Here is a 19,699-nt window from a genome sequence, read left to right as displayed (position 1 = left end):
TTTAAAGAAGGTTTTTTTCTTTTCTTTTTTTTTTTTGTAAAATATTTAGTTTTTTTTTGTTTTCAGTAACATTTTTTTTCTTATTTTTCCAAAAAGACATTTTTTTTTTCTAAAAAATGTTTTAATTTTTTAGAGAGTGTTATGTTTTTTTTCTAATTCGTAATGTTTGTTAGTAAATAAAATGGTTAATTAACGTGTTCAACATCATTCGTGATTCATTTAAAAAATAAATTAATGTGCTCGTTCGTTAACATTCTAAAACACAATCACGAACATAAACGAACAAACATATATTAATATTAACGAACATAAACGAACACACACAAATGAACGAATATAAGTATTAAAATTTCTATCATCTTTATATTGTTATGTTTCAGTCATCAAAATTATAGTTCTCTTATATAATTCATTAATTCAACATACGTTACGTGTGACAGTAGTGATTATGAAGTAATGTGTAGATTGCAATAATTATAAACGTCTAATGTGGTCCAAGCATAATGCAACAGCAACACTAGTGGATGAGTTTGTCATTTGATTAAAGACATTCATTTTTGTTGCGATATGTAGACTTTATCATTGGTTGTAAATTAATAAGCTTCTTTTTTTAAATATAATAAATATTATCCACATTATACAAGTGGATAAGACCACATTATCAAATTAATAGAGAGGTTAATTTGAAAACCATAAAAATAGAAACATAGGAATGCATCAAAGATGTATTTTTCTCATAATAAACTAGTATGTGTCACAATTCATAATAACTACGTAAAATTAGATGGTTACACCAAAAAGAGATTGATCCAAGAAATCATGATGTAAATGGTTAACGAAGGCTAACTAGACAAAAAAAAAAAAACAAAAAATCAAAAAAAAAAAAAAAAAAAACATAAAAACAAAGCTAATAAAAATGGATTGTGTTAAGTACATTATCATCAAATTGTCATTTCAAGGTTTAGGTGAACTTCATCGAGCTCGCATGCAAACTGTTACGGACCCAACTTCTGCTGGACCCAGTTCACGGCCCAAAAGGCTCCACAGGAAACCAACAAGATACAGGGATTAGGCCCAAGTGAATGGCGTGGGATTGAAGGAGTTCTTTTTTAGCACATGTTTATTTAATTGTTGCATCACTAATTTAGGATTGCACGTTTACTATTGTTCTGCATGTTAGTGGGGTAGTGCATAGAATATTCGCATCATAATGGTCGTGGATCCATGATCTGCTGATCCTTTGCATATTTATATTATGTAATTTGCATTGAGAAATATCATCAGAAAATTGTCCTAGATCCTTATCTCTCTCTTTTGTTCTTGGAGCCTAACCCCCTCTAAGGGTTGCCTATCAACTGGTGGTTTCATCAAATCGCAGAGACACTTCCAACCCTGACGATCTCATCCAGAACTTGTGCGATCAAATCGCACAATTCATCACTCACCATACCACCACATCTGCCGAATCCGAAGCCCGTTCCGCTGCTCACTTCGAAAACATCCAAGCTTCATTAAAACAACACATGGAAACCACTAATCGCCTTCTGGACACTCTTGTCAACAAGAAGGAAAAACCTGTCTTTGGTTCTTTTGGACCAGACTTTCCGGAAAATACTACTGATCCACCCACACCCCGACCTCCAAAAATTATGTTGCCCACATTCGATGGATCCAATCCCCTTGATTGGATATTCCAAGCCGAAAATTATTTCACTTATTATCGTATTCCACCTACCGACCGTCTCCGTCTTTCCGTTTTTCACTTCACCGGTGAGGCCTTGAGTTGGTATAAATACCAATCCAACAACAAACTCCTCGGCACTTGGCCGGAATTTACCCGTGCACTCGAACTTCGTTTCGGTCCGTCCACCTATGCTAATCACCAAGCCACACTTTTCAAATTAAAACAAACCACCACAGTTCTTGCTTTTCAATCCGAATTCGAAAAGCTTTGCAATTGTGTCAAAGGCCTTCCTAGTGATGCTCTCTTGAATTGCTACATATCCGGTTTAAAACTAGAAATTCAAACCGAATTGGCAATCCTTAAACCCACTACCCTACATGATGCCTATGGTCTCTCCAAACTGGTGGAGGATAAACTACAACTGGCCAAACCCAGATTTTTTTCAACCTAGAAACCTTAACTCTACTCCCACAGCCACAACCACAACCACTTCCACCCTCACATCCTCAACAAATCCTTCCCATACCAAAACGGACCCAACACCGATCCTACCAACTCCAACCACACCAAAAAACCCATTACCATTTACCAAATTATCACCCGAAGCGTTACAACAACGCCGCAATGCCGGCCTTTGCTTTCGTTGTCCAGAAAAATTTTTCCCCGGCCACAAATGTAACCCCCCTCAATTCCTTCTCATTGCCGATAACGACGACGAACCGTTACCTGAGCCAGCCACTGACACCACCCTAGCCGCCATTCAACCTGAACCATCACACCAATTTTTCTCTCTTTCCACGGCAGCCTTCTTTGGCCTGTCATCTCCGCAAGCTTTGCGTGTCACCGGATATGTTCGCAACCAACCTGTTCAGATCTTAATCGATTCTGGCAGCACTCACAATATCATTCAGCCTCAAATGGTATCGTTCTTACAACTTTCGGAGCAAAAGATCCAACCATTCTCAGTTATGGTTGGTAACGGCGACCATCTCCGTTGTGAAAGCATTTGCCCATCGATGGAAGTGGCAATTCAGGGAACGCCGTTTACAGTTCCTGTTTTTGTTTTGCCTATTGAAGGAGCAGATGTGATTCTAGGGCTTTCATGGTTGCGTACACTAGGCCAGTCCTTGCTGACTTTGCTATACCACAATTGACTTTTAAAGTGGGCCCCAAATCTATCACAATTAAAGGAGAGTCTCTAGCTCAACTCGTAACCCCATCCACCCTCCATACCCTAATCCACAAAAGTCTGTTGCTTCCCTACATGCACTTTATTTTCATGTTCACTCTAAACCAGTCGATCCTCAACCTACGTCTATTTCGCACCCTGACCCAAATGTTCATCACTTGTTACCAACCTATCTTCACATCTTTCAAAACCCAACTCACCTTCTACCTCATCGAACACAAGATCATCACATACCCACGTTACCGATGTCAAAACCGGTGAACGTTCGGCCATATCGTTATCCCCAGTACCAGAAACAAATTATGACCAATTTGATCTCAGAGATGCTTCGTGATGGTGTCATTAAGCCAAGCCAAAGCCCTTATTCCTCACCTGTTCTTTTGGTTCGTAAAAAGGATGGCTCTTGGCGATTTTGCGTTGATTACCAGGCTCTAAACGCAATCACTGTGAAAGACAGATATCCGATACCAACTGTCGATGAGTTGCTAGATGAGCTGCAAGGAGCTTCGATTTTTTTCGAAACTTGATTTGATAGCCGGGTACCATCAAATACGTGTGGCAGTCGACGATACCCACAAAACAGCATTTCGGACCATTGACGGTCACTATGAATTCTTAGTTATGCCCTTTGGGTTAACGAATGCTCCATCAACCTTCCAGGCAACCATGAATGACGTGTTTCGAGATGTTCTTCGTCAGTACGTTCTTGTTTTTTTTTTTTGACGATATATTGGTCTATAGTCAATCAGCGGAACAACATTACCATCACCTAAAGGTTGTTTTCGACATCTTGTCTCGAAATCAATTCTTTGCCAAGCCATCCAAATGCACGTTCGCGGCTTCATCAATAGGGTATCTTGGCCACGTCATCTCGTCTAACGGGGTAGAAGCTGATCCCGATAAAATCCAGGCTATACAAACGTGGCCTACCCCTACTTCCATGACAACATTACGCGGTTTTTTGGGGCTCACGGGCTACTACCACAGGTTTGTTCGCTACTATGCTTTAATTGTTGCACCTCTTACCGATATTCTTAAACTTCCATCTTTTGTGTGGTCGGAAAGAAGTGCTTCGGCGTTTCAGGAACTGAAAGAAGCTATGATGTCCTTGGTTACATTAACTTTGCCAAATTTTCAACAACCATTCGACGTAACCACAGATGCTTCCAATGTGGCGATTGGAGCCGTTTTGTCACAGAATGATCGACCGATTGCTTTCTTTAGTAAAAAGATGTGTCCGAGAATGCAAGCGTCTTCAGCCTATGTGCGTGAACTTTTTGCTATTACAGAAGCTGTTAAAAAATGGCGCTAGTATTTGCTCGGCAGGAGGTTCAGTATTTATACGGATCAAAAGAGCTTAAAACACCTGTTGTCACAGGTTGTTCAAACTCCCGAACAATATAAGTGGGCGACAAAACTTATTGGGTTCGATTTCGTGATACATTACAAACCTGGTAAGGAGAACAAGGTGGCCGACGCACTTAGCCGGGTTGACAACCCACAACTCTTAGCTGTTTCGGTTACGAAACCGGTATGGGTCAACGAACTAAAAGCCTATTATGAATCACAAGAAGGTATTGATCTTCTTTCTAAACTTTTATCTAAGCCTGCAACTTCCTTCTAGTTTAAAGAAGGACTGCTTTATCACCACTCAAAAATATTCATTCCTAAGCAGGCCCCTGTGAAACTAACCCTTTTACAGGAATTCCACTCGTCCCAAGCCGGTGGTCACTCGGGCATCAGGGCTACAATTAAACGCATGTCGTCATGCTTTAGTTGGCCCCAACTCAAAACTGATGTTCTCTCCTTTGTGCGAGACTGTCACACTTGTCAACAAGTGAAATACCCAACTACCAAACCTTATGGTTTACTACAATCGCTACCCGTTCCATCCGGTGTATGGCAAGATGTGTCAATGGATTTCATTACCCACTTGCCAATCTCTAACGGAAAAGGTGCTATTTGGGTTGTCGTTGACCGCTTTTCTAAGTTCGCCCATTTTATTCCCTTACCACCCAAATTCGGTGCAGTCACCTTGGCCACACTCTTTCTCCACAATATCTATCGCCTTCATGGCCTTCCCCGTAGCATTGTTTCCGACCGTGACCCATTATTTCTAAGTGTTTTTTGGCAGGAACTCTTCAAACAGGTGGGAACCAAGCTGAAATATTCAACGTCCTACCACCCGCAAACTGAAACGGAGGTGGTAAACCGGTGCTTGCAAAACTATTTGTGCTCTATCGAATATTTGTATCTAGCCGAATTTTGGTACAACACTTCACACCATAGCTCTATCGGTATGTCACCCTTTCAGGCACTTTACGGGCAGCCGGTTCCGGATTTTATACACTACAAACAAGGTGATTCCAGAATTGCATCCATCGACACGACACTTGTGGAACTACAGCAGCTTCGTTCTGTTGTAAAAGCTAACTTGCAAAGGGCGCAACAAAGGATGGTAACATTAGCAAATACTCATAGGATGGATAAACAATTTAATGTGGGTGACATGGTGTTTTTGCGGTTAAGGGATTATCGGCAACACTCGGTCCAGTTTAGGCAGAACAAGAAGCTCTCTAAAAGATTTTATGGTCGCTTCAAAGTTTTGGAGAAAATTGGCTCAGTCGCATACTCGCATATCGTCTCGATCTTCCAGCCGGCTCAAAAATTCATCCAGTATTTCATGTCTCGCTGTTACGAGAAGCCCGGGGCAATCCAACACCAGTTCTCCTTCCGGAGACAGAAGATGCATCAGAGATATTGCTACAACCAAGTCATGTTCTGAATTACCGTTGGATTGCAGGGAAGTTACAAGTTTTAGTTGCATGGCAAGGGAAAGACTAGGCAGAGGCTACATGGGAAATTCATGAAGATGTCGCAGCTAGATACCCAGATTTTAAGCTCGAGGACGAGCTTGTTTTCAAGAGGGGGGCAGTTGTTACGGACCCAACTTCTGCTGGACCCAATTCACGGCCCAAAAGGCTCCACAGGAAACCAACAAGATACAGGGATTAGGCCCAAATGAATGGCGTGGGATTGAAGGAGTTCTTTTTTAGCACATGTTTATTTAATTGTTGCATCACTAATTTAGGATTGCACGTTTACTATTGTTCTGCATGTTAGTGGGGTAGTGCATAGAATATTCGCATCATAATGATCGTGGATCCATGATCTGCTGATCATTTGCATATTTATATTATGTAATTTGCATTGAGAAATATCATCAGAAAATTGTCTCAGATCCTTATCTCTCTCTTTTGTTCTTGGAGCCTAACCCCCTCTAAAGGTTGCCTATCACAAACTCAAGTCAATTTCTATTTTGTATGTACTTGTTTATTGTTATATATGGTGGCATAACTGCATTATGCAATTTAACTTGAAATAAAAACACAATAATAATCAAATAAATATAAACATAAAATGAACAACAACACACCAATGTTTGCTATGATCGACTCCTCAAACCTAATCCACAAACAACACACCATTGGTCATAAATTTGCAGTGCGTATGCCTGAAGACTTGCCTTATAACCTTATCATTCTGCATTTTGTAGTGAACTTAAAATTCACATGTTACCAATGGTGTATTATAGTCATTTTATTTATTTTTACATTTTAATAGCATGAGTATTATAGTCATTTTACATGCATTTAACAGAATAAGGTAACGGTCATCAAACTCATGGATCATCGGAGTAATAAGTTTACAACAATCAGGATCAACTGTGTAATTATTAAACGTTAAGCATATCAACAGTTCAAATTTTGCAAACTATTGGGGCCAATCATGCATTTAACTCCTTGAAAAAAGGAAAAAAAGTAAGGGAACTTGAAAAAGATAAACAAAAGTGACTATTAAAGATACTCTTTGATCCGTTTTTATTCCATCACAACCATCGATTGGAGATGGATGCCTATATAGTTCCTTTTGTTCTATTTAGGTAAAAACATCTTTTTAGTTGATCCTCATTCTTATGTAGCACAGATATTTTATGTATAAAACTTTCTAAAATAAACACTCATGTGTTTTGTAATGTAGTGAGATGGATGAATAGTAACTTGCTCTAAAATAAATACCATTTTTTTTACCGAACTAAGCACCACCCTAAAATAACGGCTCATATGCAATTACTACAACCACGTTTTATTCCCTATATTATTTCATATATAAACTAGAATTACGACCCGCCGCAATGCGGCGGGGATTCTTTAGTAATAACTAAGTCGATTTAGGACGCGCACATTATGTTGAACCTGTCAAACGGGAAAAAATAGACGATGTAAAAACGTTTACCCACACACGCACATTGCGTCGTGTTAACTCGTAAAATTTAGAACGAAACGTAAAAACGCTAAACCAAATATGCACGTTGCGATGTGTTAAGTCACAAAATTTAGAACGAAGCATAAAGCTAAAAATTTGCGGAAAATGAAAACTATAAATGACCAAAGTTGAAAGTAAAAAAAGTTGTGAGAATAGATTGCAAAAGATAAAAAGTTTTGTGTTAAAAGTAAAAAAACAAATAGTTTTGGGTTAAAAGTAATTTATGAAATACTTTTGGGTGAAAAGTAAAAATATCAATTTCTTTTTTTTGTAAAACCCCCAAAGCCAAGGTTACAACAACCATATGCATAACCATTTTTTCTTTGGAAAACCCCCAAAGCCAAGATTACAACACATAAGTAAAAAAAATCAAAGTGGTTAGATCGTAAAAGATGGAAACTTTTGAATTAGAAGTAAAAAATCAAATTAATCAAAGGGGTTAAATTACCAAAGATTAAAACTTTAAACTTAAATTGTCAAAGATTAAAACTTTAGGGTTAAAAAGGAAACAAAGATTAAAAATTTTAAAGTTAAATTATCAAAGAATAAAACTTTAGGGTACATTGTTAAAGATTAAAACTTTAGGGTTAAAAATGAAACAAAGATTAGAAGTTTAAACTTAAATTGTCAAACATTAAAACTTTAGGGTTGAAAAGGAAAATTTTCATTTTTTTTTGAAAGACTCCCAAAGCTTACATTACAACACATATATGCATAGTTAGGTTGCTTCTTTATAGTGTTTAATAAGCAAAAGCAATATATAAATAAGCAAGTTTTTTTTGTGCATAACTTGTATATTGTGTTTTGAAACTTTTCCAAAAAAAAAACTTGATTTTTTTACTTTTAACCGTTTTTACCTTTTGCAATTTTAACCCTACATAATATTTTTTTAACTTTAACCCAAAACTTTTCATTATTTGCAATTTAACTTCACAATTTTTGTCACTTATACTTTTCATCTTTGGTAAATTTTCGTTACGTATAGTTCTAAATATTTCGAGTTAATACGACGCAACGTACGAGTGTGGTTCAATTTTTTTATGTTTTGTTTCAAATTTTGCAAGTTAAAACGGCGCAACGTGCATGTGTGGTTCAACGTTTTTACCTCTATTTTTCATGTTTGACAGGTTCGTCACAACACACAGATCCTAGGTCGAGTCAGTGTTGGTGGTCGATGACGGTTGTGTGACATTAGTACTATTTGACACCGTTTTATGCCTCGCCGCAATGCGGGGTGTGCTTTGGGGGTTTTCCAAAAAAAAAAAAAGTTATGCATACGGTTGTCGTAACCTTGGCTTTGGGGGTTTTCCAAAAAAAAATTGATATTTTTACTTTTCACCCAAAACTATTTCATAAATTACTTTTAACCCAAAACTATTTGTTTTTTTACTTTTAACCCAAAACTTTTTATCTTTTGCAATCTATCCTCACAACTTTTTTTACTTTCAACTTTGGTCCTTTACAGTTTTCATTTTTGGAAAATTTTTTGCTTTATGCTTGGTTCTAAATTTTGTGACTTAACACATCACAACGTGCGTCTTTGATTTAACGTTTTTACGTTTCGTTCTAAATTTTGTGAGTTAACCCGACGCAACGTGCGTGTGTGGGTGAAGGTTTTTACATCGTCTATTTTTTTCCCGTTTGACAGGTTTAACATAACGTGCAGTTCCTAGGTCGACTTAGTTATAACTAAAGAATCCCCGCCACATTGGGTTCTCAATTCTACTTATCGTACAAATAGTAAAAAAAAAGTAAGAATCAATCATAGTTCTTTGTTCTAAAGATTATGGTTAATAGCTCTTTTAAAGTTAAATATGAAATATTTATCGAATAAGTCCCACAGAATATAGATATTAGGCAACTAGCTTATAAATTGATTTTAATTTTTAACTTTTCTGGCATGTGATATTTGACAAAGAAAAAATAGCATTAACTTTTAAAATCTCCTTAGAAAACGAAATGTCATCTTTTTCTTTGTTGGGCTTTTATGCTAATTGAATAAGAATACCAACTATTATAAAAGAAATATATATATTTTTTTGAACCGCAAATTTCTTTAATCCTGTTGTCTGTGAGACTTGAACTCAAAACCTCTCCTCCTAAAGTGTTTAAAGGCATTGCATTTGTCAATGGACCACCACCCCGTTAGCTAAAAGAAATATATAATTAAAAGTTTTTCAATGAATTTATGAATCTATACATATAATAAAGTAAACCAATGTGTGACACATGTCATTCATTGGAGACGTCTATTTTTTGGTTTTCCCGCCTTTCTTTCATATTTATCTTCTAACAATTTATCTTTTAATTTGTAGATAATATTAAATAGAAAAATGTTTTAATAATTGTAAATAATATTAAATAAAGGGTTTCACGCTTTTTTGCCCTGGTCTTTTATGTTTTAAATTCTAGGATTTGGCTAAAACACACTTTGCCATTAACTACATAATTTTTTTGGATTTATTAAAAATTCATGACTATATTATATACTTATAAGCTTGAATATATATGTCAAACTTAAAAATTATTCTTCAAAAATTCAGTAACATATATACTCTATATATAGTAATACGTGTCATTTATTGAAGACACATATTTTTTTAGTTTTCCCGCTTTTCTTTCATATATATCTTCTAATAATTGTAAATAATACTAAATAGAAAAATGTTAATTGAATACAAAAAATGTAGGATAACATCAAATGTATATCGATTACTTAAATGAGTATACACATGTATGAGATTTTTTTACTATTATTATTAGTTTCATTATTTATCAAATATATATAAGTGTGTCCGTCTTTGATTTGCATTTACAAGAAATATTTATTATATAGGATCGGCTCAACCATTTTAGAGGCCTAAAGCAAGTTTCAAAATCGGGGCCCTTCTTGCCTATTTTTTTTCTTATCCAAAAAGAATAAACGACGGTCGATCGGCCTAACGGAGATTCAAACCCGCCCCCTTAAGGTACACAGATGACATGCGTGCCAACTGAGCTACAACTTTTTAATAACAAGGCTCATACCCATATAGTATATTTTTTTTTAAATCTTGAGGCCCTATACATTTGGTGGCCTGAGGCCCAAGCCTCAAAATACTTGGGCTTGGGCCGACCCTGTTATTATATAGTTTAAATTGTTCAACCCGTGTAACACACGGGGAACTAACCTAGTGTGATTTATATACCTTATCTTATTGTTTATCAGGATCCATTCATATATTTTTGTGTTCTTATCTTTCCATATAGTAATGAAATTTATAGAATGTTAGTGATTTTTTATTCTTCTAATTTTACTATTAAACTACATTTTGTTTTCTCATCGTAGATTGAGCCATCACCACTAATTCAATAACACGACAACACCTTGATACAGTGCCTACATAAAATTTAATAAAGAAGTCATAACACTTCCCTATCATTACGTTTGCATTTATTAGTTGACTAAATACTTTTCTAGGGTAAAGTTCTTGTACAAATAATCTTAACATACTAAACATACAAATTGAAGGAAAACTCAAAAAGACAAGGTGACATTTTTGTAATTATCAATAACTATCAAAGTTACTCTACAAATATACCTAAAAAAACCTAACCACTCCCCCCACCCCCAAAAAAAACCTAAACCCCCCACCCCCCACCCCCAAAAACCTAAAAAAAACCTACCCCCCACCCCCAAAAACCTAAAAAAACCTAACCCCCCCCCCCACCCCTCCCCCCACCCAAGCTAAAATGCTAAAAACTAAACCCCCCAAAAAACCTAAAAAAATCTAAAAAAATAAAAAAAAACACACAAATTATTTTATTTTTTTTTTAACATTTTTTATTAAAAAATCGCTACTTTTAGTAGCAGCCAAAAAAAAAATTCTTTTTTTTTTTCTAACGAAATGTAGCGATTTTTTAATAAAATATGTTAAAAAAAATTTGTGTTTTTTTAGGTATTTTTGGTTGTAACTTTGATAGTTGGTGGTAATTACAAAAATGCCACCTTGTCTTTTTGGGTTTTCCTTTAATTTGTATTTGATCTTTTGTTAAGATTATTTGTATTTGATCTTTTGCCTACTTTTCTAACCCAAAATTAGTATTGACTTAATCCATTTAAGGGTGCTGGCTGCCATATACATACATACCACTCAAACCACCTGCCACCATATGGGTTTAGAGACTCAAACCAACATGGTGGCCTCAGGCCATCAACATCAGAAATCTCCACCACCCTCGCCCCCGCCGGAGCTCAACAACGACCATAATCTCCTATTCAACCGCTTCAAACTCCGCTTTCAAACTCCTAAAGCAGTGATCATCTTTGCTATGGTGGCGCTTTCTTGCTTACTTTTGTATCACTCTTCTCCTTCTGTACCATTTCGGGTCCTCTATAATCCGTTTGCAGCTACCAAACACCGGCCCAATTCAGTAAGTATATATTTTGCATTTCTGTACTATATTACATGTCAAATTTAATTAATCTGGAATAATCAAAGCAATTCTAATCTTTTCTTTTACTGGTTAATAAAGTTGAACTTGAATCCGTCAAATTCTGTCAAGTTTCTAAAACTCATTTGCATAGGATTTACATGTATTGTTGGTTGTAGTGGCGGAACTAGAATTTTCTTTTACCGGTGTCACAGTTTTTCGGTCTTCATGTCTGTATCAAAAGGTATTTTTACCGTGTGTTACGCTAGAGAGTTGTGCTCTTGTGGTGGCACAACGACTGTGAAGTGGCAGCCGGCGGTATGGTTTCCTAGGGGAACACCCAAGCCAAACTCTGAAGCCAGTGTGGGCTCGGTTAAGACAATATAGTCTGGCTGGAGTGGGGTAACGGGACTTTCTAATTTAGGGAGTGCGGTAGCCTAATACAAAAAAGTCGCCGGTAAAAAAAATAAAAGGTATTTTTATCGGTGGGGTCATAGAATTTTTTTTGGATTGATTTTGAGTGTAGATATATGTTTTTTCGATTTGATTTGGTTTGTATGTGTTCTTTTAATCTTTTTAACTTCATTATTTTTCTTTTTTTGGACAGCACTTCAAATTTAAATATCAAGATATAAAAACTTCTTGAAGAAATAAGAAGCCAATATGCTAACGTAAATATATATGTACTATTTATATATATATCACACTTATAAATACTTCTATTTTGGTCATTTGGTGAAGCTGTGAAAGTGATAAAATTTTTCACAGTTAATTACAAGTTTGTGAAATAATAATAATGAAATTTTAAGTGCAAATGTTGTATGCAGAAGGGTAAAGGGACCCGGACCCCTCTGGTTCAACCCAACCAACAGCAGGATTTAAGAACAAAAATAAAACATAGTATATATTTAAACAAAAACCAATAAAATAAACCCTTATGGCATGAGTATATATGATAAAATATATAACCATGAAACACACATTATCTTTTTCTATACTTTCAATTCAAACCCCGCACCCTAAACACGATTTTACCTACCTTACCTAAATATAGAAAGTATTATTTGTATATGTAATTGTTGCTTTTATCAGTGATCTAAATTTGCCGCTAAAAATTAATATATTACATAAATCTTTTTAAATCGTATTAATTAGCAAAAATAATATTACAATAAGAGAAGAGTACCTTGTTTGCACTTTGTAACGCATTTGGTCCTTTGTTTTCCAAAAGTACACGGATAGCCCATTGGTTTGCACTTTGTAACGCATTTGGTCCCCAACTTTGCCAAAAATATGGATGCTCCCTGTGATTTGCATTTTGTAACGCATGCATCCCCCTAACTTGGACCTACTTAAATCTTTAAATTTGTTGGCTGGGGATGAATTGAGTTACAAAGTGCAAACCATAGGGACCATCCATATACTTTTGAAAACTATGGACCAAATCTAAAATTTTGAAAAACCACAAGGACCATCTGTGTATTTTACTCATTATATTACTTAAAATTAGTTTTTATTCCTTTATATGTATGCATATACATATTCTAATTTTGTTTTGGATTCATAGGAGAAGAAAGTTGATGAACTGAAAAGCATACTGAAAGAGGCCGCAACAAGTAGCAACACGATTATAATAACTACTATAAATGATGCTTGGGCGGAACCAAACTCTATGTTTGATCTTTTTCTTGAAAGCTTCAAAATTGGGAATGTAACCCAAAGATTCATAAAGCACTTAGTTGTCATAGCTTTGGACCAAAAGGCATACACTCGTTGCTTGAAGTTACATTCTCATTGCTACAATCTTAGTACCCATGGGGTCGACTTTTCTGAAGAGGCTTACTTTATGGCACCCGATTATTTGAAAATGATGTGGAGAAGAATCGATTTCCTACGTACTATTCTAGATTTAGGGTATAACTTCATCTTCACGGTACTACTGCTTTCTCTATTATTCTATATTTACAATCAACTCAATATATAAAGAAAGATGAATTTTTTTTTTTTCAAAACCAATATCATGTTGAGAACTGCATAACTAACTTTTGTGTAATACACAAGACTGTTACATAACCGCCTGTCTTACCATCTTTCGAACTCTTATTAAATTATCAATGACTACATACAAATGTTTTGTCTGTTTCTTGTAGTTCTAAAGGTAATATTAATTTTGAAAAGAACCGTATAGATATGCTAAAGAGTAAAGAATTACTATAAAGTTGATGTTTAAGGGGTGTCTTTATGGTTTTGAAATAAACTAAGTACAAACGATTAATATATATTTTTATTTTATAACGAAGGATGCAGACATAATGTGGTTTTGGGATCCATTTCCACATTTCAATAAGGATGGTGATTTCCAAATTGCTTGTGATTACTACACAGGGAACCCAATTAACCTAAATAATTTGCCAAATGGTGGTTTCACTTATGTAAAGTCAAACGAAAAGACGATCGAGTTTTACAAATTTTGGTTCAATTCACGGTTAACTTATCCAGGTTTACATGACCAAGATGTGTTTAATAAGATCAAGTTTGACCCCATCATTCGTCACAACGGGCTACAAATCCGGTTTCTCGATACAGCTTTCTTTGGTGGATTTTGTGAGCCAAGTAGGGACTTCGATAAGGTGTGCACCATGCATGCAAATTGTTGTGTGGGGTTAGAAAATAAGGTTCATGATATAAGAATCATGCTACAAGATTGGCGAAAATATAGGCAGGTGCTTGGGAATCAAACTGCCATGGTTAGATCAATTTCTTGGACAGTTCCTCAATCATGCAGGTATATATTGTCTTCTGATATCTCTTTTGTCTCATTTTATCATTACTTGATTAACCGAATCGAATCGAATTAACTAACAAAACCAAACGACCCAAATTAATAACTGACAATTCATGGTTTTTTGGAAACCGATAACTATGGTTTGGTTATAACTTGTTCCAAAATTGAACAGAACCACACCCAACTTGTTTGAATGTTTTGGTATTGATTTTTTGAACCAAATGTTGGATATTTTAGTGTAATCAGGATTGATGATCAAAGTGAATCGTAATACACATCAATCAAGTTGGAGGTGCGGGGAGCACATACTTGTTGAGTTATTATAGTTTTAAGTGTTTGTGCGGAGCCCCTGATCAATGGGGATTCCAGGGGGCAACGCCCCCTTGGCGGGGGTCCGGGAGCAACGCCCCTGGAAACAGGGTCTAAGGGGCGGCAGCCCCTAGCGGGGTCCAACGGGTAGAGCCCCTGGCTATTATAAAACATTTTAAGCCATTGTAAAACATAAAACCAACCCCAAATTCATTATTTTAGGTCACATTTTAAGCCATTGTAAAACATAAAACCAACCCATAACCGAACCCTGTGTATGCCTAAAAGGCTAAAAAAAAACAATATTTTTTGTTTTTATTCAGTTTGGGCTTAAACTGACCCATACAGTTGTTTTTGGTATTAGATTGGGGGAACTTTATATTATATCCCCATTAAACTTGAAAAATTGTAACTTTTTAAAAACAAGTTGTGGATAATTTAAAATGCTCTTGAAGAATGATTTAAGAAAATTTATAATTTTACGAATTTAAAGGAGAATATATAAAATTACCTCCAGATTAACTAGGCCAGCACCAGTAAAGAAATTATTCTTTTTTTTTATAATAAACGGCTTACATTTATTAGGTCACCAAATTATATATTTGATTTATAAGAATTGTGATCAACTAGTTGATTTCCCGTCGTGCGCTGCCGCACTGTTCTTTAACCTGTGTTTTTGCGTTTTCATTCAATGGTTAGCTTCCTAAATTTCTTCGCAACCAAGAATATAGATTTGTTGAATGATATCAAATTAATACTCCTAAACACCATAAACAAAACATCATAATATGACTGTTAAATCAACTGCTCCTTAGCACCATAAACAAATAATTTCACATCTGTTTGTTAAATTAAACCACCAATTACCCATTTTTGCCAAATTAAAGCCTAATAACTCAACATCATGGATTTAGACCACACAATCCACCATTTATCTTTGGTTTGCTTTTGAAACAAAGTTCAACACCTGTTTACCTAAGTGTTAATATTTAAAACAAAGAAGTTAGAAAACAACACTAAGCCCTAAAACTGGAGATATAACGTTGAAATAACACAGTGTAAAAGAAAAGCATATTGTAAATAACAAAGGGAAAAAAAACACAAAAAAAAATGACTTTGTCAAGCTGAGCAGAAGATAAACCACGCTTGAAACCACCCGCAACACTCAAACTTTATTCGAATACATGTATAAATTATAATTATAAGGATGTTCAACCGTGACATCCAAAAAATGTTGCAAATAGCCAGCTGCCATGCAGCTAACAGTCACTATTCCCCCTCATGGTAATTGTATATATAGGTAATGATGAAAATTTATTTTGTTCGGTGTAAGCATGTGATAGCCTATAGGTATAGACGAAAACCTCCGTAAAAAAAAATACAAACAACTAAACAATACATTTTTAATGAATTTTCAAAAGATAGCACAAAATGATAAAAAATAAATACCCCTTTGTAAACGATGTATAAACAAATTTTAGGAATTTGAATGCAACACCATAATGTTGGATTAGGGTTGGTTTACCATTCAAGTCAAATCGGGTGAGGGTTTGCTTGAACTTGGCTCGATTTTAAACCGAGTGGCTCGACTCGATTTGAATTTACGAAAGTAAGCATAAAGTTGATGCTCGAATTCGCTTGGTTATAACTGAGCAACTCGGTTTTGCATGTTTTCACTCAAATTCAATTCTCAAATTATGATATGTTCTTTACTTTGGCCTGGAAGAAGCATGCACGTGTGTATCTGCATGTTACTTTTCTATATATTAATTCATGTTACTTTAGTTATTTTCTAGTTATTTGTTAGGTGCATTTTAGTGGGTCAAATAATGGGATAATGGGCAGTTACCATACTCCACATTTCCTACCTACTTTAGGGTTCAAGTTAGTGGTAGTTGGTTATTTATTTATTTATTTATTTTTTGAACGGTAAATTTTGATAACTGACGGATCACTGGAGTATCATCGTGCCACCAGCGGAACCACCCGATCATATCCAACTCCACTAGGCATAATGCCTATACACCAATTCAGGAGGAAACCCAATAAATATAGGAAACCCCCCCCCCCCCCCTTATGGGAATCGAACCCAGGACCTATTGGTCCCAAAGCTTTATCCCACCCCCAAGATGCCACCAGGCTATACAGCCGTATGTTCTTTGTGGGAAGATATGAATGAAAAATTATGAATTGAGTCTGAATTCTCTCTAAAGTTCTTTCTGGCTTCCGTCTAATTTCTTTGGATCATTTGATTACGACTTGGTTCGTATCAAATTAATTTTTAATATAATTTTTTTTAATTCTGAATGTCACGGTTATCATTTATTCAAGAAACAAAATAAGTTCTAACAAAATATAAAGCACAAATTAAGTTCAAGAAAATACAAATTGTCCTTCATTCAAGAATAATAAAAAATCTTCTTAAAGTTTGATCAGCTTCTCGGCATCTTCATCAACAAAATATTTCTTTAGACCATGTGTAGTCATAAAGCCCTTAAAGGGGCGTTATGTGCCATTTGGCATGCCACATCATCCCGGGGCTTTATGGGGCTTTATGTAATTTGAGGCCGTAGTCATAAAGCCCCTGTGTAATCATTACTCTTTTTTCATTTTTAATTTTTTAATTCATTTTGTAAGTTTTTTAAAAATAAAATTCATTTCATTAAATAAAAAAAAGTACAATAAAATAAAAAAAAACATGAAACTAGAAAAAAAACATTAAACTAGCATAAAAAAAAAATTACACAATCAAAGATTATATTTTTTTTCAATCCGCTCCTTTTGAGCCAACGCCATTTTCAAAGCTTTTCCCGTTAAGTGGTCATGCGGTTTGGAGTAGAAGTCAAAGTCGTGAGCCCATTGTCGATCCCGCATAATCTCCGTAACTTTTTCGTTCTCCTCCAAACGTTTGTTACCGAGTTCGTGTATGTCTTGAAGCCGCTTGTTTATCTCCGAAAATGCGTGACTCATATCCGTTCCCATAGACATCGACGAGGACTCGGGTTTTTTCGCCCGGCTTTTTCTTCCGGGCGGTCTTGGTAGCTCCTCCACCGGCTCGTCATCCGGAATATCCTCGTCCAAGCCGATGTTTCGAGCGTCGGAGGTTGGCGTTTCGGGTTCACCGGACTCGTTTGTTTTGGACCTCTTTGATGGCCGTGTATTTCCCGAACGACCACTAGGAGTAGTTACGACGGCCCATTTGGGGCTATGGCGAAGGATTTGCCAACACTTCATGTACGGGAAATGGCCATTAGCCTCCGTATACTCGACCAATGCCTCTTGCGTAATGTCTTCATCGCTACTTCCACTTTTCCATCCGGAATACAAGCGTTGGCTCAAAATTTAAAAAATAAAATCTGGAAATAATAAAAAACAGAAAAAAAAAATAAAAAACAGAAAGTAATTAAAAACAGAAAAAAAAACTGGAAATAATAAAAAACAGAAAAAAAAAACATAAAATAATAAACAGAAAATAATAAAACAGAAAATAAATAACAGAAAATTATAAAACAGAAAATAAAAAAAAACTGAAAATAAAAAAACAGAAAAAAAATTTAAAAACAGAAAATAAATAACCGAAAATAAAAAAAAACAGAAAAAAAAATATAAAAACAGAAAAAAAAATAAACATACCTATGACCGGGTCCTCCGAAACATCGATGAAAGCGCGGGTTAACGCATACTCCTCTTCGGGCTCCCACGTTTGCACATTTTTTTTCGTTCGGGTGTTGGTTTCAACTTTCTTTTTATGTGCCCGTTTTGCTTTTCCTTTTCCTTTTTGCGTCTCCGGTTGCGTATCCGGTACCTCGGGTTGCGTCTCCGGAACAACATCGGGTTCGTGTAGTGGGGAGCCGAACGCTTGAGCCGACCCAAACGCTTGAGACAACCCCAACCCATCCATGTTTTGACTTGGGTTCCACCCGTAGAGATTAGGGTCCCATGATAGCGGTTGGTTCAAAAGATTCATGAACCCGGGACTTTGTTGATTGTAGTCGAGAAAACCGGAGCCGAAAGGATTGGGTCTAGTGGGAACCGGTGCCACGGGACGAGTAGGATTGCCACTAGATCGCGGAGGAATGAAGCCCCGGTTGAATGGATTCATTGTATAAAATATGAAGAATTGTAAAAAAATTTGGGAGAGATGAGAGTTTGAATGTGTGTGGTAAAAAAATAAAGAGATGAGATTGATTTTAAAGGAAAGTTGAAAAATAAATTGAATTTTTTTTTTTTTAATGAAATTGACCGTTACAAACGGTCAAAAAAATTCAAAACAATTCTCTTCACGCCGCTATGTTTATCGCGCTGGACAAAAAAATTAGAACATAGCGCCCAGGGGGGCGGTGTTCCAGGCGCCATGATGGCGCGATCATGGGCTAAAGCGCCCCAGTACACATGACCTTAGATCAACAAACTAGGTTGATAAAAAAATCTTAACGATTTTGCATGTGATATTAAAATTCCTTTTAATGTCAAAACGGGTTAGTTTGGTTACTTCGTTACATGAAAAAATCATAATAATTTGTGGTTTTTTTTTGTAGGGGGTCTTTCCAAAGGCCTCGTGCTCCCAAAAAGAAAGAAGATGTTGGAAGTAAGAGTTGATTGATAATCTTGTGAATGAAATGGTGAAAATTAAGTTGATCATGTAATTTAAACCAATATTAATTGTACAAAAGCCATTGTGATCTCTTATTTTATTTTTATGTTTTACTTTACAAGTTAATTGTAACAACCAAAGGTTCTACCAGTGTCAAGATGTTGAAAATTTGTTTTGAGTTTTCAAATGGTGAGAGTTTAATCCCGTGTTGAACCAAAAAAATGCAGTTTAGGAGTTCTATTTTTCGTATTTATTATAAATTTGTAGTTCTAAGAAAAGTTAATTGTAACACATGTGAATTTGTAGTTCTATTTTCGTATTTACTATGAGAGTTTTATCTCACATGTATTGTAGTTATACCTAACATAAACAAGGAAGTAGGATAGCTAAACGATCATA

General features: G+C 35.6%; 1 protein-coding gene across 1 annotated transcript; it reads left to right on the top strand.

The window, feature by feature from the left end:
- Window positions 1-11,311: 11,311 nt before the first annotated feature.
- Window positions 11,312-19,450, top strand: LOC110896058 (uncharacterized protein At4g15970). The gene is made up of 4 exons (XM_022143487.2): window positions 11,312-11,612; window positions 13,180-13,545; window positions 13,913-14,397; window positions 19,245-19,450. Exons 1-4 carry the CDS (start codon window positions 11,352-11,354, stop codon window positions 19,303-19,305), a joined length of 1,173 nt encoding a protein of 390 aa, XP_021999179.1. The 5' UTR covers window positions 11,312-11,351; the 3' UTR covers window positions 19,306-19,450.
- The last annotated feature ends 249 nt before the right edge of the window (window positions 19,451-19,699 follow it).

The sequence above is a fragment of the Helianthus annuus genome, chromosome 6 (genome assembly GCF_002127325.2).
Source record: "Helianthus annuus cultivar XRQ/B chromosome 6, HanXRQr2.0-SUNRISE, whole genome shotgun sequence".
Classification (NCBI taxonomy): Eukaryota; Viridiplantae; Streptophyta; class Magnoliopsida; order Asterales; family Asteraceae; genus Helianthus; species Helianthus annuus.
Note: the sequence above shows the minus strand (reverse complement) of the source record. Positions and strands in the feature narration are given on the sequence as shown.